The sequence below is a fragment of the Enhydra lutris genome, unplaced genomic scaffold, assembly GCF_002288905.1.
Source record: "Enhydra lutris kenyoni isolate GAN:26980312 unplaced genomic scaffold, ASM228890v2 scaffoldscaffold4, whole genome shotgun sequence".
Classification (NCBI taxonomy): domain Eukaryota; kingdom Metazoa; phylum Chordata; class Mammalia; order Carnivora; family Mustelidae; genus Enhydra; species Enhydra lutris.
Genome location: NW_019154088.1, coordinates 30682660 through 30710592, shown reverse-complemented (window position 1 = coordinate 30710592; position 27933 = coordinate 30682660). Strand labels below are relative to the sequence as shown.

General features: G+C 35.7%; 1 protein-coding gene across 2 annotated transcripts in view; it reads right to left on the bottom strand.

Moving 5' to 3' along the window:
• Positions 1–5471: 5471 nt before the first annotated feature.
• The window catches only part of LOC111161066 (nucleotide binding protein like), a 208760-nt gene continuing 186298 nt past the window's right edge, over positions 5472–27933 (bottom strand). The window contains exons 10-12 of one of the 2 annotated variants that reach the window (XM_022524535.1): positions 17185–17305; positions 13852–13934; positions 5472–7021 (exon numbers count right to left, since the gene is read on the bottom strand). In XM_022524535.1, coding sequence (XP_022380243.1) covers positions 6959–7021; positions 13852–13934; positions 17185–17305 — 267 coding nt within the window. In that variant the 3' untranslated portion in view covers positions 5472–6958. The remainder of the gene's footprint in view (positions 7022–13851; positions 13935–17184; positions 17306–27933) is intronic. The other variant, XM_022524545.1, reaches the window with a different exon arrangement.

The following is a 27933-nucleotide window of genomic DNA, read 5'->3' as shown; positions in this document are numbered from 1 at the left end:
CCCCCTACCCCACTCCCTCTGGAAATCACCAGTTTGTGCTTTGTATCTAAGAGTCTGTTTCTGTTTGTTTGTTCGTTTGTTTTGTTTTTCAGATTTTACATATAAGTAAAATTATATAGTATTTGTCTTTCTATGACTTATTTCACTTAACATAATACCTTCTAGGTGTATCCATGTCACAAATGGCAAAAAAATCTCATTCTTTTTTTTTATGGCTAATATTTCATCACCCACATACATAGACACACATTATATCACATCTTCTTTATCCATTCATCTATCAGGGACACTTAGGTTGCTTCTATATCTTGACTATTATAAATAATGCTGCAATAAACATAGTGGTAGATCTATCTTTTCAAATTAATGTTTTCATTTGTGTAAGGTAAATAACAGTAGTGGAATTATTGGATAGTATAATTTTTCTATTTTTAATTTTTTGAAGAACCTCATACTGTTTTCCATGGTGGCTACATCAACGTAATGTCCCATCAACTGAGCATGAAGTTTCCCTTTTCTCTACATCCTTGCCAACATTTGTTATTTTTTTTGGTTTTTGATACTAGCCATTATGACAGGTGTGAGTTATTATTATGGTTTTGATTTGCATTTCCCTGATAATTAGTGATGTTGAGCATCTTTTCATATGCCTTGTTGGCCATCTCTAACCTTCTCTGGAAAAGTATCTACTGAGGTCCTTTGCCTATTTATAATCAGAGTATTTTTTTGGTGTTGAGTTGTATATGTTTGGGATATTAATTTCATATTGAATATATCATTTGCAAATATTTTCTCCCATTTAGTAGGCTGCTTTTTTGTTTTGCTGATGCTTTCCTTTGCTGTGCAAGGGCTTTTAATTTTGGTGTAGTCCCATTAGTTTATTTTTGCCTTTGTTTCTCTTGTCTGAGGAGACACACCCATAAATATGTTGCTAAGACCAATGTCCAAGAAATTACTGCCTACATTTTTAGGAGTTTGTGGCTTCAGTTCTCACAGTTAGGTCGTTAATCCATTCTGAGTTTATTTTCATGTATTGTGCAAGAAAGTGATCCAGTTTTCTCAACACCATTTATTGAAAAACTTTCTTTTGGTCATTGTATATTCTTTCCCCCATTATCATAGATGAATTGACCATGTAAGTATGGATTTATTTCTGGGCTCTTTATATCCTGTTCCACTGACCTATGTGACTATTTTTTGTGCCAGTACCATACTGTTTTGATTACTATAACTCTGTAGTGTATCTTAAAATCTGCGAATGTGATACCTCCAGCTTTGTACTTCTTTCTCAAGATCGCTTTGGCTATTTAGGGTCTTTTGTGGTTCCCTAAGAATTCCAGGATTATATGTTCTAGTTCTGTTGTCTTATAACTGTTTACACTGAGTACTGGACATCAAATATAGGATAGTAAAAATGGAAGTAAAGAGTATTTATGGCTGAAATGTGCATGACTCTTTTTGTTAGAAACTTAATGTACAGGTCTGAGTTAATTTAGTCAGGAGTTCATCTTATTTAGGTTTTGTTGTTATGGTTACCTTCAGTACACCACTGGCTTCAAACCCCTCTGGTATTACCTTGTGCTTAAACTGAAGGATGGGTTCCTCCACTCTTAGCTTTTGATCTCTCTATTCATAGTCTTTACCCCTCCTCCATCAGTGGACACTGCTAATATTTTATACTTAGTGTTTGCTAGCTTGCTGTGGGGCAGGGGATTCTCTGTTGTCTTGATCTAGCCTTAGCTCAGATAAGACCTATGTCCCTGAATCTTGGTGAATGGGCTTCCTCAAGTGATGCCAACCCTCCCCTCAATGATAGGATGTCTTTAGTGGCCAGGGTTAGGATGACTTCCTGTTCTCCCTGATGACTGGAGGGTTTTCTATTTCCTCTCCTGCAGTCATAATGGGTCTTCATCTGAGGACAATTTTACTACCCTCCCCCAGTGACTTATTGGTGTTTGTTTTATAGGAAAGGAAAGTCAGGAAAGATTTTGTGTTTTTCTCAAAGCATCAGCTACTCTCCTTCTTCAGTCCTGTACTACTCAAGAAGGCTTTCACTAGTCCCTCGTCCCATGCTCAAGTCTTCTCTTGGGCACCCTGTGAGGTCCATAGAGAAAAACCTATGAGTGGGTGTAAACTCCCCTCCAATAGCAGCTTCCAGGTATTCTAGTTACTCTGTTATCCCACACTCAGTTTTTAGCAATTTGTTAAAAATTTTCACTGGATTTTTCCTACCTACTATTATAAGGAGTTTGTCATCTTTTTCTTCTGTGTTTTGCCAAAGGTATACTTGCATCCTGTTGCTCCTTGAAGGGGTCTGTCTTTTCATACATTTCAGATGACTTGGCTGCAATGGAACTTAGGATCTCTGGTGGGTTTAAGAAAAATTATGATTTTGTAGATCATACAGTTTCTTCTTGTATGATGCTCTTCCTAATCTTCTCCAACCTCAGCAAAATTGAGACCCTCCAGTAGTTTGATGTTGTTTTGAATGTCACAAGCTGGCCCTAAAATTTACATAAAAATGAAAAAAATCAAGAATCGCCAAAACATTTTTGAAGAACAAGGTAATGATAAACATAACAGTGAGTTATTGGTGCAAAGGCAGAAAAATAAACCAATGGTTCAGAATAAAAAGTCCAGAAATAGAACCATAGAAACACAGACATTTAATTTACAACAAAGGTGGTACTGCAGAAAAGTAGAGGAAAAAGACTGCCCCAGTGGACAATTAGATAACCACAAGAAAAAAAAGCCCACAAAATACTTAAAGGCTATCTCAATCTAATAACCAAAAAATAATTCCAAGTGGATTATAGAACTAAATGTAGAAAGCAAAACAATGTTAAAACTTCTAGAAATTAACGTAGGATAATATCTTCATGGTCTTGGGGCACTGCACAAAAATCAATAATCATAAAGGAAAATAATAAATTTGAATATGTTAAAATTAAGATTATTTGATTGTCAAAACGACAACATTAAGAGAGTGACAGACAAATCAAAATAGAGTGTGAAAGATATCTGCAACACAGAACTGACAAGGATTCATAAACACTCCAAAAACATAGAAAAATAGGCAAGAGATGTGACTGGACAGTACACAAAAGAGGAAATCTAATTAGCCAATAAATACATGTAAAGGTACTCAACTTCATCTGTAACCAGTAAATGCAAGTTAAAACCACGAGATACCAACTAAACAACTACCAATAATTCCACTCCCAAAAATAACAACGGAAATTTAAGTATGGAATACCAAGGAAATATGTACAAGAATGCGCACAGCAGCACTATTTATAAGGATAAAACATTGGAATCAATCCAAATATCCATCTACAGTGGACCAGGTGAGTTGGGTATATTCAAACAATGTAATGTTCTATAGGAAATAATATGAAAAATTGCTATATGCAATAGTAGATGTGGAACTCAGAAACAATATAGAGCACTTAATATAGGGCAAAATAAAAGTCATTAATATACAGCAAAATACTGTATAACTCCATTTAATATAAATTGTAAAAATAGGCAAAACTATAATATTGAAGGGTATAAGCTCAGGTATTAAGATATCAGTATATGGTTATTTTTGTAAGGGAAGGAGAGCACAATTGTGAGAGAAAATACTGAGGCTTCTGTGATGTCAGTGTTGGTTTACTTCTTAACCTGGTTGGTAGTTACCTGGGTGTCCACTTTGTAGACAACTGACCTATATATTTATGTCTCCCATGCTTTACTCTGTGTGTGTGTGTGTGTGTGTGTGTGTGTGTGTGTGTGTGTATAATACTTCATTATAGCCTCTCCCCACTTCCCCCCACCCCACAAAGCTTCTGGCTTTTGCGAACTTATTTTTTTATTAGAAGTGTTTCCGATGGAGTGATGTAAGTATCTGAACTCTAATGTACTTTTTGGTTCTGATTTTCTAGGATTCTAGAAAGATATTTGGTATGTTATTGGAATGTGGTGGTTGGGGGGGGGTGGAATTCTTCCCCTGTTTAGAACTGAGATACACAGAATTCAGATAAAGGTAAATAATATTAGCTATCTTACTGACAAAAAGCTGGATTAGAGACATGTGACCACAGTGGGCTACCAAATGCCCAACTGCTGACCTAGATAGACTTGCACACCCAAGTCCAAGGCTGAGATGGACAAGTTTCCCTGCAGCCTGCCTTAGAAAGCTCAGGATTTGGCTGAAATCAAAGAAATGCAGACAGGTAGAAATTTACCCATAAGATGCATCACTCCTCCTTCCCTGGCATGGAGAGAGTGGGGCAGCTTGCCTTTGCCTCCTGGAGAGTAGAATGGGAATTCTTTACATTCTATGGAAATGTGAAGAATAAGGAATAAATACTATCCCTAACAACAGGCAGACTAGCTGTGTCTATCTTTAAAGTCAGTTCTTTGAAGCTTAGCAAAGGCAGCCATAGGCTAAATTTTAGAATAAGCTTCATTCTTGCTCTTATTGCTACTTTTTCTTCTTCTACTTTTGAACCTCTATATATAATCCAACCACCATCTTTTCAGTGCCTTTCTTGGAAGAATCTGCAGAGACTTGTAGGCAAGGGTAAAGGAGAAGAGGGCAGGCGATTTTACATGCAGCTCTTTTCTAAGTCGTATATTTATGAGAAAAAAAAAAAAAAGACCTTTCCCATTTCCCTATGAGATGTATTAAATTGGCACACAACTTTTAGTGTCTCTGGAGCTTCTTTAAATCATTCTTTTTCTAGGTAAAGTTATGCCTGGTTGAAGTAAATGCTTTTTGTTATTTAGAAGTGCTCAATGATTATTATCAGCCTTGTCTAAAAAAAATGTAAAAACACAAATATATATCTACAACTTAAAGTCATTATTTCCTTCTAACAGTGATGAAGGTTGATTACTGTGTATTCACAAATACTTCTATTCATGATTTTAATTAGCATGGATAATTTGGCCCAAGTCATTTCAATTCAGACACAGCAGCATGTGTTTACTTAATTAAACATTCATTCATTCACTCATCCACTTATTTATTTTTAAAGATTTTATTTTACTTATTTGACAGAGACACAGTGAGAGAGGGAACACAAGCTGGGTGAGTAGGAGAGGGGAAAGCAGGCTTCCCACGGAGCAGGGAGTTCCATGTGGGGCTTGATCCCAGGATCCTGTGATCACGTCGGGAGCCAAAGGCAGCCAGCCGCTTAATGGCTGAGTCACCCAGGCGCCCCCTAAACTTTTATTTTTATGTTGAGGCAATTGTAGATTCACATGCAGTTGTAAGAAATAATGCAGATTCCATTTTGCCCTTTTACCCAATTTCCTCCAATAATAACATCTTGCAAAACTATAGTACAAGAGCTCCCAAGATACTGACACTGACACAGTGACAATAGAGAACACATTTTCATCATCACAAGGATTCCTTATGTTGCCCTTTTATAGCCATGCATAATTCTCCCCCCAGCAACCCTCCCCCCTTAAATTCTGGAAACCACTAATCTGTTCTCCATTTCTATGATTTTTGTCATTTCAAGAATGTTCCATAAATGGAGCCATATGGTATAAAACCTTTTAGGATTGGCTTTTTCATTCAGCATAATTCTCTGAATTCACTGTTGTTGTTACATGTATCCATAGTTTGTTCTTTCATACTGCAGACTAATATTCCACAGTATAGATATATCACAGTTTGTCTTACTACTTGCCCATAGAAAAACTCTGGGTTGTTTTTAGTTAGTACAAATAAAAATTCCATGAACACTCAAGTTCAGTTTTTTTAATGTGAATATAAGTGTGTGAAAACATGTTTATAATGACATGTAACTCTTTGCCTAATTTTCTGGCTATTTAAGCCAGAGGCAAAGCAAAAGATGTAAAGGTATTTGCCAAAGATCATAGACTCGTTCTTTACCAACCAATGATTCTTATCAGTACTTGCAACTTTGTAACTATCTTGCTACCTGACCTTGGGAAGCCCCCTGAATTTCTCTGAGCCTCCATTAGAAAAATAAATGTTTTTCAAAGCATAGCATTTGAAACACGAACTCCATGAAATGTTCCTAAAAGGGGACAAGGGAGATTTTCACAGTCCAGTAAGTTTGAGGAAATGCTGAATACATTTCTCTTTTGAAATAAATATATGCTCCTTGGTGTAAAAAAGGAAGGATCCAATATCCCACTGCCCAAGTTCAAATTCCAGCTCCATCGCTTGCTGGAATAGTAACCTTTAGCAAGACACTTAACACACCCATACCTGTTTTCTCCTCTATACTGTGGAGATAACAATAGTACCTCACTCATATAAATGGAAGATTAACTCTAAAGACAAGAAAACACTTGATAAATTGTTTCCTATTATTCTATTTCCATCATAATCAGATCATCAAAATCATTATAATCTTGTTAAAAAATAATACATGTTCAGGTCCACCCCTGCAGATTATATTTAGTAAGTCTAGGGTAAAGCCTGGTCCAGATGAAACAGAGGTTTATTTATATTAAGAATGTATCCAAGATAGCCCAAGGCAAAATTTAAATTTAGACCCAACTGACTGATGGAGAGCATCATAGTCATATCAACACACAAATTTAGTAAATCTTTTAAATGACTAACTCTGTAGTCCCACAAAAAGAGCACCGTTCTTTCCTGAATGGAAAGCCTTCCATTCTTCTTCTAGCACAAACTCATGATTCCCCTAGGGGTAGTTCATTAAAATAAAACGCAGTTCTGTGCAGTTGGTACACATCAGCTTTCAGAAAAATTCCTAAATGTAGCAGTTAGCATTGATATATAAAAATTTTATTTGTGAGTCACTGCTTAGCAAATTAAATCTGAAAATAAGACATCATTTCCTTAGAAATACAAGAAAACAATTATGATCGCTATAATTCCTGTAGGTTTCATCACCACACCGCTGATTTCCGGAAGTCTTCTTATTGTTAAGCACCAGGCAAATTTCCAGACCACTTGGGGAACTCACTCTAGAGGTGGTGGCAATCTTTTTACCACTTCTGCAGCAATCCTCAGGTAAGCTTTGGCCTGGAAAAGAAGAGATTCATTTGTTCTGTACTTCTCCCCAGCAGACATCAAATGACTCATGAACTGTCTGCCAGAGCTGTCTCCTGAACGGAACAGGGAAAAGGCTGAGTGAGATGAGGAAATTCAGCAGCAAGAGGATGCTGTTGTGTACACTGAAGGTGTGACAGGGTAGAAAGAATTTTAGATTCTTTAGGGGGCAAATACTTACAAGGTGACTTTCTGAAAAAATATTTAATACCAGCAATTACTGTTTTTAAGCTCTAATTCCCATTTCAGCAAACCAGCAACCCAGTCTAGTTGTAGAAAAATTTTACCTTCCTCTTCTGACAAATTGATATCTTGAGTCAGATACTGCCAAAACTTCTTTGGCATAAGAGCTGTTAGTCATTTTAAATAGGACTGTTTATTACCACTCTATGATTTATCTTTGGAAAGCACCTTCCTTATCTCTCTGAGAATGGCATCCAGTACCAGCAGTGAGCACCTCATAGGCTTCTTCACTTGCTGAATTTTGGATCCCAGGAAAGAATTCCTGGGGTCAGTTGTTAAACTCTTCTTCTGTGGGATCCTTAGTGCAGCTGAATACTAAGAGCAACCCACAAGCCACTGTGCACCATAAACTAAGCGAAAGCCTACATGGCCCAGTCAGATCAATAATCATGACATCTGCATCCTAGAAGTTCCAGACAATTGCAATGTAAATATTATTTATTTTCCCTATCTTATCTATAAAAAGTATCTGTAAGACACAACAGTAAGATCTTCTAAAACCATTAATTTCTACATTTACATACTTGGAGTTATGCATGTACTACCACCACCACTGCTGCTACTACTCTTACTATTACTACATCTACTATGACTGATAATAGCTAAAATTTACTTGAGTACTTAATATCCACCAAGTACTGTTTCATTTAAACTTGCAGCTACCCTAAGGGATAAATTCTGTCATTAACCCCACTTAAAGATAAGGAAACCAAGAACCAGAAAGGTGAATGGTCTTGCACAAAGCATTACAGTTAATATGGGATGAGCTGGTCTTTGAACCTAGGCTGACCAACTCTGACTCTGCATGATAAAAGAACAATCTGAGGTTTGTTTACCCAGACTTGAAGACGTTTCAAGCGTGTTTCACACATTTTCAGTTTTAAAAACCATACTTGAGCCCTAACAGCTGAATTATGCCTTACCAGAAAAGTGTTAAAATCTCACCTATGAGTTCATGTAAAGAAAAAAAAAAAAAAAAAAGAATAGTTCTCTAAATATGAATAAAGCCTTATTTGTTTTTATCTAGTACCTACTCTACCAAGTACTTTGTATAAGTAATCTCACTTATGTAAAACAAGCGTCATCAACTCGACTTGGATAAAGCACACAACTGGGAGTTGTTTGCTCAAGGTCACAGTCAGTAAGTTGGAAAACATTCAGACCTGGGTCCATCCAACTCTAAAGCTTAGATCCTTCTACTATATATTAAACAGTAAATCCAAAGTAAATCACAAGCAATTTTAATCAGAATGCTTTATCTAAAAATGGTTTCACTTTCTGCTATACTTAACAGAAACAACTGTTTTGTGTAAAAATGGAAATAATACTTTGTAAATAAATATCTCTCTTAAATCTAGTGTGCTGATTTTTACCCATGCATCTTTGTAAATACCTTTTATCTCCTAGTAGCTTTTCTGAGTGTTTAAGTCTAAAATTTTTGTGATGAAAATGTAAAGTTCACTAAGGCAAGCTGACAGAAGGTCATCATTCTATCATCTTTAAATTCTTACTTATGGTAAAATCACAGACATAAACCTATCAGACTACAAAAAGTGCTAAATGATTCCAGAATAATCAAATTTGCTACATTTAACCTTTGTTTTTTAATGGACTATCTCCAAGCTTAAACTTTCAATATATCACAAAGTAATGATTAGACTGTCATTTGCTAAGAAACCACCGAAAGTGCTTAGTTTTAGTTTCAATTTCTACAAAACTGTTGAGATAGAATTTTTTCAGCCAATGCAGTATCATTTCAACAAATACATTTTGGTTCTTATCATATGCAAGTTACTGTTTTGGAAATCTGTGGGATGTAATGATATAAAAGGAAGGCAGAATAGCTCACTTGTGAAGAGTTGAGGCTCTGACGTCAGACAGGCATGGTTTAAAATCTTAGCTCCATCACTTATTAGCTATGAGGCCTTAGGCAAGTTACTTAATTTAACCCTTCTAAGACTCAGTTTCCACATCTCTAAAATGGCTGAAGTAACAGTATCTATCTCAAGCGTTTGGGGGAATATTAAGTAATAATAAAGTATGTGCAGTACTGGCACAAAAGAAGCAAACAGTTAGTAGCTGCTATTATTACGGTTACATCCTCAGGTAATTTACAATCTCACTGAAGAGTTCATATGAACATGTACCCACAGGTACTTCTCCTGGGCTGAGGAACGGTATCTATGGATTTGTCTAATCCATAACTAGCAAAAAGGCAAATATCTGTATCATATGTAAAAAATATGATTTAGATTTCTCAAACTGTTAATACTCTCTCTTTTCATCACCTCAAATATACACAGAATAACACTTCTGTTCGAGATCTTTTATTGGGCCATCCAGAAGCACAGATAAGACAGCTGGATCCCATTTGTCTGCTCTATATTAACAAGTTAAAGGAAAGGGATGGCAATCAAAGTGCAAGAAGTTTTATTGAAAACTTTTTCCTTTGTCTTTATTTTTAAATATCAGAAGTTCTACTTTATCATATGCAATCATTTCATATTAAGATCATAAGGTAATAATTTAGAAGTTCTAAGATAATAAAGCTTCCACTTATATTTGAAAGTCTTTACCAGGAATACCTTATAGCACACCTTTCTGTATGCCAATATTAAGACTTTTTACTTGATAACAAAAGGATGAAACCACAAAATTATTAGTCAATCACGGGTCTACCACTTGTGTCCTGGACTCAAGTAAAGGCAAAAGGTAGATAAAGTTAAATTAGCAATTATAATCACACCAACAAGAGACAATGCTACTGGATTTAAGAGTTCTGAATCCGAAGTGTCCACTTCCTCTCCCCTCCTCTGTGGCTTTCTCTGGCTATTATACACTACTATATTTAGAGTTTCAATTATTCGCCTTTCGTTAGCAGTGCACATGTTCAGAAGATTTTGCCCAATGACTGAGGAGGCAGCAGCTTGCTGGTGCTTTTTAACTGGTGCAGTAGCTCCTTGCAACTTTTCTGATGATGCCTTAAATTCAGCATGAATCATATTTGAAATTAATCACTATCACTATAGTATTTGTGTCCACTGAAAGTTAAATGTTCCTGGGAGAATGAAGTCCCTGTTGCCCAATTTTAAAACATCTGCTGTGCAGAGAGTGACAGTCCTGGAATCTGGGGTTGGGAGGAGGGAGTGACAGAAAAACGGAGAAGGGGGAGTTAGAAAACAAAAAGCTAAAAATGAAACCTTTACTAATTAATAATTTTACTTGTACGTCAACTCCTAAAAGCAAACAATAAAAAGTGTTGATCTAAGAGGCCAGTGATTAACAATTTTATTCGTTCAGTCCCATTAACTTTCACAGAAGTTTATCATGTTGAAAAGTATAAACTTTATTCTTTTTAAATGAAGACATGTAAGTAGAATCGGTATTAAGCTTCCACAAACACAACAGAATTTGCTGAGAGGGCTGTGACTAGCTCCTATGAGCATATTTCTGTTGGTGTTCATAGGGAAAAAGGGAAAGAAAAAGGTTATCAAGAGGCAAGATTCATCACAAGAGTAAACAGAGGATCCTGTGATTCGAAAAGGAGGCGAACCGAAAGCTAGTCTAAATGTACATAACAGGCACTGAACTAATCCTGCAATTTATTAGGAAGTGAAGTACTGCATTCGTAAGAGAATGTATAGAGTACGGTGTCAAAGCTGTAAGGGGAAATAGCCTCTAGCACTATCTTGGACAGTTCCTTATTGTAAATGAACCCTTGCTTCTTCACCTGAAAAATGGAAATTATTATACATATCTCACAAATGTGTTAAGAGAATCAAATAAAATAATGTATTTACTGCACCCAAGTATTGTACTACCTCTTAAAACAAATTAAAGAAATCAAACCTAAGACCTGGGAGGTGATATAATGGAAAGACGCCAATGTTTGCAAGGAAAACACTTGTCCATTAATCACATTTTACCATTTATCAGTTCTATAACCTTGGGAAAATTATTTAAATTCCCTGTACCTCAGTTTCCTCATGTGTAAAATGGGGACTATTTATACATTGCATTAAATTGTTGTGAGCATAAAATTATGTAAGTAAAATGTCTGACAGCATCTGGTACACTGTAATTGCTATTATTATTAGGAGGATGATTACTAATAATGAATGTCTGCAATCTAAGAGTAGGAAGTAATAATTTCCATGGAAACAGAATAAACACAAGGCACTTTTTTTTTTCTTTCTTTTCATGGCCATGCCTAAATCTTAAAATTGCTCCGAAGTCTTCATATTTAAGGTTGACAATCTGGAACATGAAATTCTCACTACTCTTGCCGAGACCTCACCAAATCAAACCTAGCACAAGCTACAAAGGGTTAGGCTGTCCTCGTTCTCATAAATGTCGGTGAGCAACAGTAAAATAATAGGTCTAATGTTTATGCAAATGTAAATGAGATTAAAAAAACTTAACTCCAAAAACTACACAGACACTACTGTTTAGAGTTTTAAATCACATTATCTTTTGATGGTTGCTTTATGTTTTCTCTTTTATTATATTCCTTTTACTTCTTTTCAGAAATCTCAAAGAAAAAATAATAATGGATAGGTGGAGAAAATATTTAAAAATCTAAACTTGTAACTGATATAATCTAGTAAGTAATTATTCTTGGTCATAAGAAATCACCATAGAATGTCTTTAGTCTATTCTTCGGAGGCATTTAAAAATACGTAATTAGGGGGGTGTCTGGGTGGTTCAGCGGGTTAAAGCCTCTGCCTTCGGCTCAGGTCATGATCCCAGGGTTCTGGGATCAAGCCCTGCATCAAGCCAAGCAAGGAGCCTGCTTCCCTTCCTCTCTCTGCCTGCCTCTCTGCCTATTTGTGATCTCTGCCTGTCTGCGAAATAAATAAATAAAATCTTAAAAAAAAAAAAAAAAAGTATGTCATTAGGGGCTCTTGGGTGGCTCAGTGGGTTAAGCCTCTGCCTTTGGCTTGGGTCATGATCTCGGGGTCCTGGGATTGAGCCTCCCATCGGGCTCTCTGCTCGGTGGGGAGCCTGCTCCGCACCCCCCCCACCCCGCGCCTGCCTCTTTGCCTACTTGTGATCTCTCTCTGTCAAATAAATAAAATCTTTTAAAAAAAAAAGTATGTAATTAAAACACACTCGAATTTCATACAATTTTCATCCACTACATAAAGTACACCTATGGTAGCGGGGTTGCCAGACTAATTATGAGAATAATAAAGGGTTACAGTTTTTGCTTATCTGGAAGATTTCTAAGAAAAGGCTGAAAAGGAAATTTAACATTTACTACCTGTAAGTCAGAGAAAAGAAACAATGATAAGTGCTACACATTATTCTCTATTTCCTCAGAGATCATATCCCCAGCAACTTAATCACCTACACCAAAACTGTGGACTCTTAAGAAAGGGAAAAGACCTTGGGCCCCTGAAAGAAAGAACTCTAAATGAAGGTACTTCACTTATCCAAGATTCCTGACCATCATTTTTACCCTTACTTTATTTTTAGCTTTAACCAACCTCAGCTCTTTTATTTTCCAGTTCACACAAGATTTGAGAAAGTAAGGAAGGAATGAAAGTAGTAGTAGTTATGGATAGCCAAAATAATAGGACTATAAAGTTAAACCCATGAGCTAAGGAAAAACAAAAAGGAATAACTGTAAGAAGGCTGACTGGGGCTTTTCAGCAAAGAAGCACAAAAACTACATCAAAACTGATGCATCCAGATGATGGCTGAGCTTCTAGCTTACATAGCAAGTGCTACTTAGGACAGAAGAAATATATATGATTAATTTTATTCCTATCTAAAAAAGAAAGTAAAATAAAAGATTTTATTCTTAAAGTCGTAAAGCTTCAGCAGTCTTGAAAATCTATCAACTGTATCTCCAATGACGTTGGCTCATGAAACACAACCAGTTTTGACCTTACCTCCTCAATCATATTTATCAAAATAAATGTAGTGAAAATCCCATCTGTAATGCATAAAACAACTTCCTTATATCCAACTTAATACTTTTTTTTTTTTTTAGGTTTATTTATTTTAGAAAAACAGCACGAGTGGGAGAGGCAGAGGGAAAGGGAGAGAAAATTTCAAGCAGACCATGCACTGAGTGTGGAGCCTGATATGGGGCTCTATCTCACGACTCCGAGATCATGACCTGAGCTGAAGCCAACTGGGACGCTCAATCAACTGCCTCACCCAGGTGCCCCCAACTCAATACTTTCTTACGTCAGTTTTCCTTCTAACAATCAGCTGAACTTCTAATACTGAAATATGGTAATCTTGGGTAGTTAGATACTGCTAGCCAGAAAAATAAGAATTCGATAAACACTCGTTATTTGTGTTCTTCATGAGAAAACTGGCTAGGTGATAGGCCTTTGCAGGTAAACTTGTTCAGATAACAATTCAGAGCAAGCACTGATATGCTTATGATATAAAATAGTTATTTAAAGATGCTTTAAATAAATTAACTTATCTTTGTTTAAAAATGCATTGCAAATAAACTAGATATTCCCAATTTCTTTGTAAATATCAAAAAGTATATATCCTGTAAAAAGACACTAAAATACATATATAAAAACATCACTTACCTCATCACTTTCAGGCTGTGAAAACACAATCGGCTGGCCTGTATCTGAAGTTTCCCTTATATTAAGATGTAAGGGAATGTCTCCTAAAAGAGCCCACCAGACATCCATTAATACTAAAGTTTACATAGGCATTTGGAATTTCACTATTTGAACTTCAGAAAAAAACACACAAAAAAAGTTTAAATTAAATTCATTAAGTCAACTTGAACTATGACTATCTTCAAGTTGCTAAATCTCTGAAAAAGGAATTTCAAATGAAAATTAGGGCCAACGTATTTCATTGGAGGGTAGTTCAGGGATTGTGTTATGTATATATGAAAGCTATGTGGCAGCCGATCAAGGGATAAGGCCTCTGATTTATTCTTTGCTGGAGGTCTTCCAGCAAGAAATGGCCTGGAAGACATTTGTAAAAGTATTTCTCTCTGTAGTATCTGATATAGACACATCATACCAAGCAATAAGAGGAAATGAAGACAAAAAGATGGGGAGACAAATTCATCAAAAAAAAAAAAAAAAAGTGTAACAAAATTATCTTCCTGATATTGGCAGATGAGTGAGCTAAGAGAACTGCTGAAAAGTAAGGCAGATCTGTTATCTCCACTACCTTTCTCTTTATCCAATGAAACTATTTTTTCTTTTATCATGTATCGATCTATATAACATTACATATAACTTGTGAACCAGATGAGATCTCAGGAAGTATTTAAGAACCTCCATTATACACACTTGAGGTTGAAAAGGTGGTGTGTCTTTCCTGTGTTACTATTAGGTGGTAGAATCTAGGGGGAAAATGCTCTGATCCATCATACAATTGGCTCTACCACCCCTTTACAAATGAAGCCTTTCAAAAGATTTAGACTTAAAATGCAGTAAATGGAGTCATAAGCAGAAAAGTTGACTTGTCATGGTACTGAACGTTCCTAGAACCACTCCAAATCCATGCAAGCATTACTGAAACATACATGTGTGTTTATATAAGTAAGTCAGCAGCACCAGGCTAGGCTAGGTAAATAAAGCAGAAGTATATGCTATAAAATTAAAAATCTATTACAAGTTATATTATAAAGTACACAGAGTAACATAATTCATTCTTCTCTTGTCAGCAAATTCTCTTGTCTTAATCAACTCTTTAGGAAATTTAAATCTTTCCTAAATGTTCAATAGCCAATGACAAAATACCTGAATATTTCTGTAGTCACTTAAAGATTAGCTTTTCAGTAAATTTGATGTCTATTCCATATATCAACTTAAGAGTGCAAGAAACTGTCACAGGGATACGGGAAAATATGTTAAAGAAATTCTTAGAAACCCATAAAGCTTTTTCCTTGATTTATGCCATCATAGTAAGGAATCCTGAATGGTTTCAGTTCTACCACAATAATGGAAGGAAAAAAAGCAAAACTGTTTTCTTCATATATAGTCACCTCTCAATATAGTTTCTGCCTTCTAGAGACTCATAATCCTATCTATAAGCAAAGAAGAATTGATGAAGAAAGAGGAAAACCTTTTTAGAAAACAGGTGGCACACCATAGTGAGACTGGTAATGGGCTAACAGCTGTTTAACAGAGAGGGATAAAAAGGAATAAAGATATGTAGAGTGGGTAAAGTGCAGCCTGGCCTTGAAATTATTTTGAGGGGCTAGGTCTGAAGGAAGCGAGGGCATATTTCAGAGACATAATGACTGCATAATCTGTCCTTGGAGGTAATACCGAGAAAGTTCTGACAGCCATTTTACCAAACAATTTTTTAAATATAGCCCAATGGATGAAAGTAAATTAAGAGGTAGCCAGGGAGTCAGTAAAGGACATATAAGGGTTCCAGGGAATTCAACCAGCCAGAAGGCCATAACTGGAAGAGCTCTTACCCTAACTTCAGTTCCTCCTTCCTGCCTCCAGCCTCTTTGTTATTGGAGCCCCTGCTCCAGATCATGGGAGGTCTCACTGGGCCCCATGACTGCCTTAAAAGGAGGAGATGTGCCCTGAATTGGAACTCCGAATTATTTTTCCCAGAACACAATTAGATACAACAATCTATACGCACTATCTGTTTTTTGTGATCAGTATTCAGTGTTTCTGACACATTTTTAGGGTAACTAAACATTTGTGAGCTGTTGATTAAAATGTAACTTCCATATGTGAGATTATGACATATATTTCAAATTCAAAATAAGTGATTTACGATATCATACCACCCATTTATAAATCAGGGAATTATAATATTGTCAGTAAAATTCAATAATGCCATTATAATTACACATTTACTTTATTACATAAGTGAATGTCAATCTGTTGTTATTATGCAGATTTGGGAAATTGAACTTTCTAAGTTAAATAAAAAACAGTTGCAGAATATAATTAGTGGCTATAATTATAGCAATGTATCAAAATATATCATTAGTATTCACCTGGTACTGTGGTGGCTGCTACAGTACAAATGCATAATAACGATAACACATTTAACATCAACTTTTAGAAATTTAATTATAATAAAGAATGTTTTGAAATTCCTTGATCTCTAAGGGATCTTAATTGTTAACTATCTAAAACTAATAATTCACTCTCTTCCTCCCTTATTCAGCATCTAACATCTGCCTTTGCCCAGAACAGAAACTCATTCAAAAGGAAAATATCAACACGTTTCCTAAAACGTCCATTAAGTTGCCTGTGGATTTTTTAAGAATTATGTTTTACCTAAAGTCTGTGTTTTGCTCACTTAACACCTGATTTTACTTCTCACAACACTAATTAATCCCTCAATTCAGTAACGTGAACAGTACATATAATGTGTATTTCAGGTGCCATATCTCTTGGACCAAAAACATATAAAGAGATTACAGAAAACAGGAGACATTATCTTTCTAGAACAAAAGGAGTGATAAGTTCAGAACTTATCAGAAAGGCATTTTTTCATATACACCAAGAACTGACACTTAGAAAGGTTGCTACAACACATTAACCAGGTGTTTTCATATACCTCTTTATACTGAAAGATGTGTCCCCTTAGCAAACAACCGATGACCATTATTTAAAATAAGGACTTCAAATTACAGTACTCAAACCATGAAACTCTTCTCAAATTCAAGATACAGGCAGTTTTTACCTACAGCAAAAGTAATAATTGGCAGAACAAACCTCCTCTTCAAAAAGCCTTCTACTAATGAACTATTATAAAAAGCAAAGGAAGGTTAACACATACAACTCCCAATACTATCTTAATTTCAAGTACAAAACTGAAGACAATTCATCGTTTTCTGAGACATTCTTCATCACCATGCTTTATCCCCACCTTCCTTTCTGCCATTTCCTTTGCAAAAGAATATCCTGTGGTCTTACCTAGAACATCAAGATCAAGAGTCCGTGCTAGTCTTCTTGCACCATCAGCACCAAAAATATGAGTCCTATGTTTACATTTTGGACACTGGAAAACACTCATATTTTGGACAAGGCCCAGGATCTAGAATAACAAAACCACTGAAATTAAAACAAAATTAAACCAAAATTTTTTCTATTTTATTTCTTTTCAGTGTTCCAAAATTCATTGTTTATGCACCACACCCATTGCTCCATGCAATATGTGCCCTCCATAATACCCACCACCAGGCTCACCCAACTCCCCACCCCCTCCTCTCCAAAACCCTCAGTTTGTTTCTCAGAGTCCACAGTCTCTCATGGTTTGTCTCCCCCTCCGATTTCCCCTATCTCACTTCTCCTTTAATCCATTATTTCAACAAGTTTTTACTGAGTGCCCACTGGGTTCTAGTGATACAGTCATAAATATGTTACGGTCTCTGCTTTAACGGGAACTCACAAACTAGTGGGAGAGCAAGACACATGTAATTAACTTTAGTAATGTGATAAATGCTAAAGATAATGAAATGACAGGGATAAGAAAAATTCTGTCTGGGAAGAATAAGAGATATCTCTGAGCTGCCCATATTACCCAGAATTGTTTCATTGGGTTGAAGGTGAGAAGGGTTGAGGCAGGAATTCTAGGCAGAAAGTGGAACACAAGTCAAGACAGTGAAATATAACTGCACATGGCTTATTTGGGCTGCACACTCTTGGGGGGCAAAGGCAGAAGCTGGCTTGATAAGGGAAGTCAGAGTCCAATGGCAAGGTGCTAAATGCCACTCATGATTTTCTTCTTGTGACAACAGAAAACCACAAAAGATTTTTAAAGTTGAAAAGATGGTCCCACAAAAGGTTTTTCAAGTTGAAAAGATGGTCCTAAGAGGTAATATTACACAATCAGATCTGTATTTTAGAAATTTAGCTCTGATAGCAATACAGAAAGAATAAGCAGGAAGATGCAGTGGAAAAAAAAAATGGAAAAGAGGCTATTGTGAATGAAGTCTCATGATAAATGACAGCTAACAAATACTGATTGCTTATTATATACCAGGCACCGGGGTAAGTGTTTTAGATGAACTATCTTATTTACTCCTATCAAAAACTTTATGAGATGGGTATTTTGTCATCCTCATTCCATTGCTGAGAAAAAGAACAAAGCTAGCAAAACACTAAAACTCAACTCTTATCAGAATGTTATCATTTGAAACAAAAATTGAAAGTCTTATAGAAAGTGTCCATCTCTGAGTTTCACTAGCTTCTGGAACAAAATAGATACTTTATAAACATGTGCTGAATAAATAGGCTCTGCAAATATAATCCTTATTCATGTTTCTTTTAATCCCATTTTCTTATTAATGAAAACCAGTGAGTCTCTTCTAGAATAAAAATAAGGAACACAATTATCAAAGGCTTAGAGATAACATGTCTCTATCATCCTATCAACTCCACCAAAAAGATCATCATTATAGGAGATTTCTCTACTAGAACACTTGCATTTTAAATGAAGAATAGCACTGACAATCCACAATGAACCATACAGACAAGAAAATTTCTTATTCTTTCTGAAAAGGGAAACTGAACAGACTAAAGTTTCCCAGAACATATGCAAATGAAGACAAATTGTGAGGGACATAAATTTGTAGCTAAGCATTTTCCAAGCATCTAATATATCTTTTGCTGATGCAAAGTATTATAAAAAATAAATCATATTGTACTTTGGTAATTCAATACCATCTCCAAAAAGCCAGCAGAAAACATAGCTAAAGATCACACACCTTATTTGTTTATTCAGTATGTCTATATCATACACCCATTGCCTGGGCAGTTTTACTGCCATTTATGTTAAACGTGATATATTTCCCTCACTGTAGAGCTTTCAACTTAAACCTAAAAATATCACTCAAGAAATGGGAAAAGGGAAAACACTTAAATATTGTGAAAATGTAGGTGAGGGTATATTCTAATCCAGAGAGAATAGGAAAAGCATCTCTACTCCAGAATCTCTTGGACTCCCCAAGACATAGGAGGGTATGGGGCAAGAGTGTATTTTCAACTTACATGATTAACTTATTATCAATATCTTATTATTGTTTTCCATGGCCTATATAAATGTCTCAGTCATGTTCTCTATATAGACTACAAAATGTCACAAACATAAAACCATAAGCAAACTCAATATTTAATAAGCTCCTATTACATGCCAGTAACTGAGCTAAACAAAAGGAGTAGCATACAGAGGTAAGCAAAACAGACTTGATTCTTGCCCTCCTGGAGCCTGCACGCTAATTAGAGAAGCAGACTGAACAATTAATAGTTCAAAAATCTACTTTGACGATGGAAGAGCTTCTCTGGAAGCAAAGCACAGAGGATTATGAGAGCATAGAAGAGAGAGAACCGTATCTATCCTAAGAGTCACAGAGGAGTTCCTTGAGGAAATATGTAACCTAAAAGTTAAAGAAAAAGCAGGTAAAAATTAGGAAAAAAGGAGGGAAAACTCTCAAGGAAGAAGTAGGGGGACAAGTCTCCTTCAAGGAACTGAAAGACCAGCATGGCTGAGTTATGGTGTGAGCAGTGTGAAATTTTTCTATCAGGACAGAAAGCACTAAACATAAATAAAAAAATTATTTTGTCAAACTGACTATATTAAAATTAGTAACTTAATTGGAAGACACAATTTAGACAGTGAAAAGACAAGCTATAAAGCAGGAGATGGGATTTATAATACACATCCATGACAAAGGGCTTTTATCTGGAATATATAAAGAACTCTACAAGCCAAGAGAACATCAGAAATTTTTTAAAAATGGGCAAGACTTAACAGGCACTCCTTAAAGACCAATAAACTTGAAAAAAAAGTTTTCAACTTCACTAATCATCAGAGAAATGCAAATTAAAACCACAATGAGATACCACACATTCATTCTTAAGACCTGATTAGAACCGTGAAATGTCTATAAGACAGCAACAACATCAAATACCATGTCATGGTGAGGACACAGAGCAAGTAAAATTCATAGTTTCAGCTGAATGCAAACTGGTACAACGATTTTAAACTGGTATAACCATTTTGGAAAACTGGAAAATTTATTTAAATTCAATTTAATTAACATATACTGTATTATTAGTTTCAGAGGCAGAATTTAGTGATTCATCAGTTGTAACACTCAGTGCTCATTACTTCAAGTGCCCTCCTTAATATCACCCAGCTACCCCAACCCCCTCCCTTCTCCCCTCCAGCAAATCTTAACTTCTTTCCTACAGTTAAGAGTCTCTTACGGTTTGTCTCCCCCTGATTTTGTCGTTTTATTTTTAACTCTCTTCCCCTATGATCCTCTGTTTTGTTTCTTAAATTCCACATGAATGAGATCATATGATAACTGTCTTTCTATGACTGACTTATTTTGTTTAGCATAATACCCTCTAGTTCCATCCACATTGTTGCAAATCACATCGATTTTATTTTCTCAAGTATGGTGAGCATGTAGTGGTATCTCATTGTGCTGGACTATTCAAATCATTAATCCGTTTATACTGGGAACTATATTTCCTAGAATCTTTCTTCCTTTATAGCTTCTCATTAAAGTTCCCTAAAAGTAAAATGACACAAGTTTTAGGAGGTGGAAGTGAAGCCATAGGCATTATACTCTATAGTTTCCTTTGGTTAGAGGTGGGGAAAGAAATTTGCAGGACTGCAGGTGTATTCCAGTTGGTCCTCTTTCTTCCTGACATTGTGCCCATCCTCTGCCCTGAGGTTTTACTTTGCATTGCCATAATTATTAAAGAAGTTGAGCATATTTTTACATGTTTATTGATCATTTGTATATTCTCCTCTGTAAAGTGTTCAGTTCTCTTGTCTATTTTTTCCATTGATTATATAGGTCTTCTTACTGAATTATAAGAATTCCTAGTTTTTCAATAGAATTCCTTTGTTGATAGGTTCTTAACTTTGATATTGATTATACTGAGTTAAGTATATTATTAAAATTAAGATCATCTGGGTTTTTCCCTACATTTTAAAACATGGGTACTAAAAATTTTTACATCACATTTGTGACTTGCATTACATTTCTATTGGAGAGCACTGTTGCAGACAACTAAAGAGTGACCATAGAACTGATTTTGGTAGTTCCCCTTAATTTTATGTTGTTTCAAGGTCCTAAAGATGAACAAAAACATTTATGAGGATCAGTGATTTATGAGTAATTGAAAATTGAAGAAACATGAAACATTTACCTTCAAGACTATATAGGAAAGATAAACTGTCAAGTTTCTTTGCTTTTAGTCGAAATTACATCAACTGAGTGTGATAACACACACATATTTATCTGATTAATTAGAAAAAGAGAACAAATTACTTATTAAAATATGCAGAGTATGTGGCAGACAACTTTTTGAAACCACAGTGTTAGCTGGAAGAAAATTCAGAAAAGAACCTCGAGTATTAAAAAGCTTAGAAAACACTATGCTAGTTTTTAAGAGTAGAGTTCTATAATCAATGAGTTTTGAACAGGAGCAGTTAATAAAATAAGAAAGAACATTAGAATATCCATATGACAATTTTATTCAAAAAAATTCTTTTAAACAGGAAAGCGTTCATGTCCATACCATCCTCTACTGTCCTCCCGGCCACAAGCCTTATACTGTGTGAATACTTTATGTGTTCTTAAGCTGTTTATTATACAGCTACTACGTGTATCTTTCATAGTAGAAACATTAGAAAGCAGATGCTTTGCCAGAGCTTAATTTACATAATACCATTGAGATGCAGCTGTAAGCATGCTCAATCTTTTTTTTAATGTCTCATCAAAATATAAGATCCTTTTTTTGTGTCAACTAGACTCAAATAGAAAAAAATTTCAGAGGAAAAAAATGTATAAGATCCTTATCTCTTTTTCTTCTGCTAGTTGTATACTGAAAGTAAATGCTATATGCCTGCTTAACATCAGCCACCACAAACCTTTTATGTGTTATTTTTATGTTATTCCAATCCATCATTGCCTCAGAAGGGTACTTCTTTTATTAACTTTTAAAAAATTGACTCTCTTGAAATATCAATGTTGCTCTGAAATATTGGATTTTTGTGTCCAACTGAATTAAGCAAGCTCAAAAGGCCCCAATTTTAATTTCTTCTTGGTATTTTAAATTCAGATTCAGGTAAGTAACAAGTAAGATTTTCAGGCTATTATTTAATCCAAAATCTCAAGGTTACAATCAGGTTAAATTCTTGCTGGTTGGAAATTGTCACAAGGATTAAAAACTATGATTTAAGAAAAAATGAGGAGAAATTGACTGTTAAATAGAGAATGAATAATAATAACTGAAAAAGATTAGATTCTTAAGTGCTATTCAGTTTCCCATTAGCATTGAACCAATTTAAAAACTATATATACTAAAGTATATTTCCTGAAACAAGTGTACAAATATAATTTTTTTTAAGACTTATTTTCATTTACTTTAGAGAAAGATAGTTTGAGTGAGCATAGCAGAGAGGGGCAGAGAGAGAGGGAGAAAGAAGTTCCAAGCAGACTCTGCAATTGGAAGTCTGCAGCGGGGCTCCATTCCGTGACCCTGAGATCACCACCTAAGCCGAAATCAAGGTTGGATGCTTAACTGACTTGGTCACCCAGGTGCTCCCAAATATTATAATTTTTAAAAATGAGATGGGTGGCTTGTTTTCTCTTTCAGAAGAAGTAGTCTGGCATGGAAAGAACAATGAATGGGGAAACCTGCATTCATGTTCCTTTCAGGAACCAATTAAATAGTTGTGGGTCCTTGAGGTACAATTCAAATTCTTTATGTCCTGAATCCCAAAATGAGGGTTTACAACAAATGATGATCTCTATAATAATGACCCCTAAAATCTAACACTAGAACAATAACATTCAGAGCCACCTTTATAATACCATATATACATATGGTATTATTTTGATATATTTTGATATAATTTGATATACATATGTATAATCTCATTGAATTGCCAAAAGGACCAATGAAATGGATCACAAAACATTGAATGTATATTATTTGCTCTAGATCACACAGTTAATAAATAACATAGCCAAAATTCAAACCAGCTGGGTCATTGGTTTGTATGTGGAAGTCACCAAGAAAGACAAGTAAATGGACTCCAGGATTTTGTCCTTAGAACTAGGTGGCCTGAAACAATGATGAGTCAATACAGTTTAGTAGGGCAATTTAGCACAGTAATTAAGAGCACAGTTATAAAGGAAGGACTAATTTGAACCCTCTTCATACTAACTGCTGCAATCTAGGCGGCTTTAAACTTCACTTTCTTCTGGCCATGGAACTCCCCTTGCCTAAAACACATTCATTATACCTCTCTTGACTATCACCTAAACCTATGGCCCCTTAACTCCTCCCCATTTTTCAATCCACCCATTTCCTGTCTCACTTGCCCATCTAGACAATCAGAACCCAATGGTAAGCAAATTTATACTAAAATCTATCCATCTATCTATTAAAATCAATACTTTGTTTCCAGGTCACTTGTAGCAGACAGGTAGCTGTTGACCTAAGTCCATGGTCTCATCTTCCTTGGCACAGATCTAACCTACATTTCTTGGGCTCCCTGAGAACTGTGACAAGTGACCACATGACTGAGTTTTAGTGAAATGTGTATACACACATATGTATGTCTGGTCCATAAAAATTTCCATAAGCATACCTCTGTGCTATCTTTCCCTTCGGGCTGGCTCAAATGAGAATAGCCCCAAAGGTGGGCTTAGAACTCACATTTGAACATGGCAGAGGCTACAGCGGCCTAAATAACTTCCTGGAAGAAGACCACTCTGATCACCTGTTCATCTCTGAGTACTTGTTCCATGAACAAGAAATAAATTGCTATTGTATCTGCATCATTATATATTTTGAGGTTTATTTGTGACAGTAATGAACTGTATTAAATAATGTAAATTTTATTTTAAAATTTTTTTAAATAATGGAAATGTTAAATAATTTTAGACTCTATATAACTTTAGCAATTTAATCTGTATGAAGAGAATGGTTTAGGCTCAAGTGAAGTACTCAAGGAATAAGGAAATCTCAAAGACACTATTCATCTAAATTTTTAACAATTTCTTATTAAAATTCTTATTAGCAAAAAGGGACTAGTCAAAATATGTAGGCCAAATGCATAAATATCTATGAATTACAAATTTATCTGTTTCATGATAACATTCTAAAAGTAATTATAATAAACAACATTAGTTACATTGACGTTGGTTGGTCAGCCTGTGCCAAACACTGTGCTAAGTCCTTTGTGGGCATTATCTCATTTATTTCTCCCCTCAAACTTCTATGGGAACAGTACTATAATTCCCGCATTATGAATTAAATAACTTGAGTAGGTCCTACAGCTACAAAGTGAGAGAGCTAGGATTCAAACTATAGCATTCAGACTCCTGAGCCCATTCTCTTTACCACTATGTAAAAATGTCTCTGTAAGTAGCACCCTATTGCTTAAAAAATAATTTCTAAAGCAATTTAATTTGCAACCATAAAAGAGGTTATACATATATTAAAGAATATAGCTCTCTCAGTGCTAAGAAAAAAATCAATCTGTGTAAAAGAGGCTACAAATATACAGATTAATAAATCTGTTTTTGTGAGGAGAAAGGATGGTCACATACATCATGTGATCTGAATAGTACTAAAAAGGCCAACACCAAATCATTTTCTCTACTAGTCTCTTCCTTGCCAAACAGTTTTAAATCACAACCCTCATAGAGAATAAGGGCAGGGATTTGTGACTGAGAATCTAGCCTCTTATTTCTACCTCACCGTCATCCTGAGCAAAAAACTAGCTCCTGGTAGATTTATTAATGGCAGCCTAACTCTCAAAATCTCTTAGATTTCTGCCATTTTTTTTTCTAACCACCCCACCCTATGTAATCAATTGCCAAGCTGTCAATTCTTCCTTCAAAATGCCAACTACATTTATTCCCCTTTCCATCTTCAATGCTGTTATTCTAGATCAGACTCTTCCTCCCTATCACCTACATCAGTGTCTTTCCAAATTATTAAAACTGTAGGCAGAGGGAGAGGAGCCCAAGCAGCCTCCCTGCTAAGTGCGGAGGGACCTCAGTCTCAGGACCTTTGAGATCAGAACCTGAGCAGATACCAAGAGTGGGCAGGCATCCCTGTATTGATCAAATATGAGACTGAGGTGAAAAGGCCATCGATCTGTTTGAAAGCATATAAATCATCCTTCTCTAAGCTTTAAAGAGGCCATATCCATAGCAGAGTCCAGGTAACACCATAGCATGCGTGTGGGAGTGTGTATCTGGCAGGGCCTCTTGGAGCCATAGGAGATCGAAGACAAGAAGAGCAGCAATTCTAGAAACAGAAAATTGACCACTTTCTGAAAGAGCTCTACGAAAAGCGTTCAGGGAACAAAGGATCTGGCCAGCAGATTACTTAGACTGGCCCCTGGCAAGGACGGTGCAATTCTGCCTCAGGCAAAGGCATTTGAGGATCACTGCAACAGGCCCCTCCCCCAAAAGATCAGCAAGAACATCCAGCCAAGACCAAGCTCACTGATCAAGGAGAATAGCAGAATTCCAGAGGAGGGGAAAGCAAAGCATGGAATTCATGGCTTTCTCCCCATGATTCTTTAGTCTGGCAAAGTTAATTAAATTAAAAAAAATTTTTTTCATATTCTAATTTTTTTAAACTTTTACTCTTTCCTATTTTAACTTTTTTTAACTAGCTTAACAATACCATTCTTAAAAAAAGCTTTTTGAACCTTCATTATTATAGTCATATTTTATTCTTCATTGTATCTAACTTTATTTTTTGTATACATATAGGGTGTTTTCTTCTGAAAAATTTTGGAATACAACTTCTAATAGATCAAAATATACCCTAAATCTAGCACAGGGCTTTGTTCTAGTCTCCAGCTTGAGGAAATTCTCTCCACTTTCTTTGTCTTTCTTTTCCCAACCAACTTATCTTATCAACTCCTTTTTTAGAATTTTTAAAAAAATTTTCATCTTTACAGGGGCGCCTGGGTGGCTCAGTGGGTTAAATCCTCTGCCTTCGGCTCAGGTCGTGATCTCAGGTCCTGGGATCGAGCCCCACATCGGGCTCTCTGCTCAGCAGGGAGCCTGCTTCCCTTCCTCTCTCTCTGCCTGCCTCTCTGCCTGCTTGTGATCTCCCTCTGTCATGTAAATTAATAAAAATCTTAAAAATTTTTATTTTTATTTATTAAAAAATTTATATTTATTCTTTAAAAAAAATAAAAATTTTCATCTTTACAGTCATATCCCATCCTTCATCGTGTTTACCCTTATTTTTGTATATATATGTTTTTCTTTCTTTAAAATTTTGGGAGGTAGTTTCTTCTAAGAGACCAAAATGCACCCTAAATCAAGTGGGTGGCTCTGTTCTATTCACCAGTCTAATATATATATATTTTTTAAATTTTTATTTTATTTTATTTTTTTAACTTTTTTTTTTTTTTAAAGATTTTATTTTATTTTATTTATTTCTTTGACAGACAGAGATCACAAGCGGGCAGAGAGGCAGGCAGAGAGACAGAGAGGAGGAAGTAGGCTCCCTGCCAAGCAGAGAGCCCCATGCGGGACTCGATCCCAGGACCCTGAGATCATGACCCGAACTGAAGGCAGAGGTTTAATCCACCGAGCCACCCAGGCATCCCTTTTTTTTGAACTTTTTACCCACTTTCTTCTCCCCAGCATTTGGGGTCGCTTCTGATTTGGTTAACAAACATTTTTCTGGGGTCTTTGCCACTCTTCTAGTATTTTATTCTCTTGTTCATATATTCTTATCTAGATAAAATGACAAGGTGGAAAAACTCACCACAAAAAAGGAGAGTAAGAGGCAGTAATGAAGGCTAGGGACCTAATCAATAAGGACATTGGTAATATGTCAGATTGAGAGTTCAGAATGACATTTCTCAAGGTGCTAGCTGGGCTCGAAAAAGGCATGGAAGATGTTAGAGAAACCCTGTCTGGAGAAATAAAAGCCCTTTCTGGAGAAATAAAATACTAAAATCTAATCAAGCTGAAATCAAAAAAGCTATTAATGAGGTGTAACAAAAATGGAGGCTCTTACTGCTAGGATAAATGAGGCAGAAGAGAGAATTAGTGATATAGAAGACAAAATTATGGAGAATAAAGAAGCTGAGCAAAAGAGAGACAAACAACTACTGGACCACGAGGGGAGAATTCGAGAGATAAGTGATATCATAAGATGAAACAATATTAGAATAATTGGGATTCCAGAAGAAGAAGAAGGAGAGAGGGGGGCAGAAGGTATATTGGAGTGAATTATTGTAGAGAATTTCCCTAATATGGCAAAGGGAACAACCATCAAAATCCAGGAGGCTCAGAGAACCCCCTCAAAATCAGTAAGAATAGGTCCACACCCCATCACCTAATAGTAAGACTTACAAATCTCAGTGACAAAGAGAAAATCCTGAAAGCAGCTTGGGACAAAAAGTCTGTAACATACAATGGTAAAAATATTAGATTGACAGCAGACTTATCCACAGAGACCTGGCAGGCCAGAAAGAACTGGCATGATATATTCAGAGCACTAAATGAGAAAAATATGCAGCCAAGAATACTATATCCAGCTAGGCTATCACTGAAAACAGAAGGAGACACAAAAAGCTTCCAGGACAAACAAAAACTAAAAGAAATTGCAAACACCAAACCAACTCTACAGGAAATATTGAAAGGGGTCCTC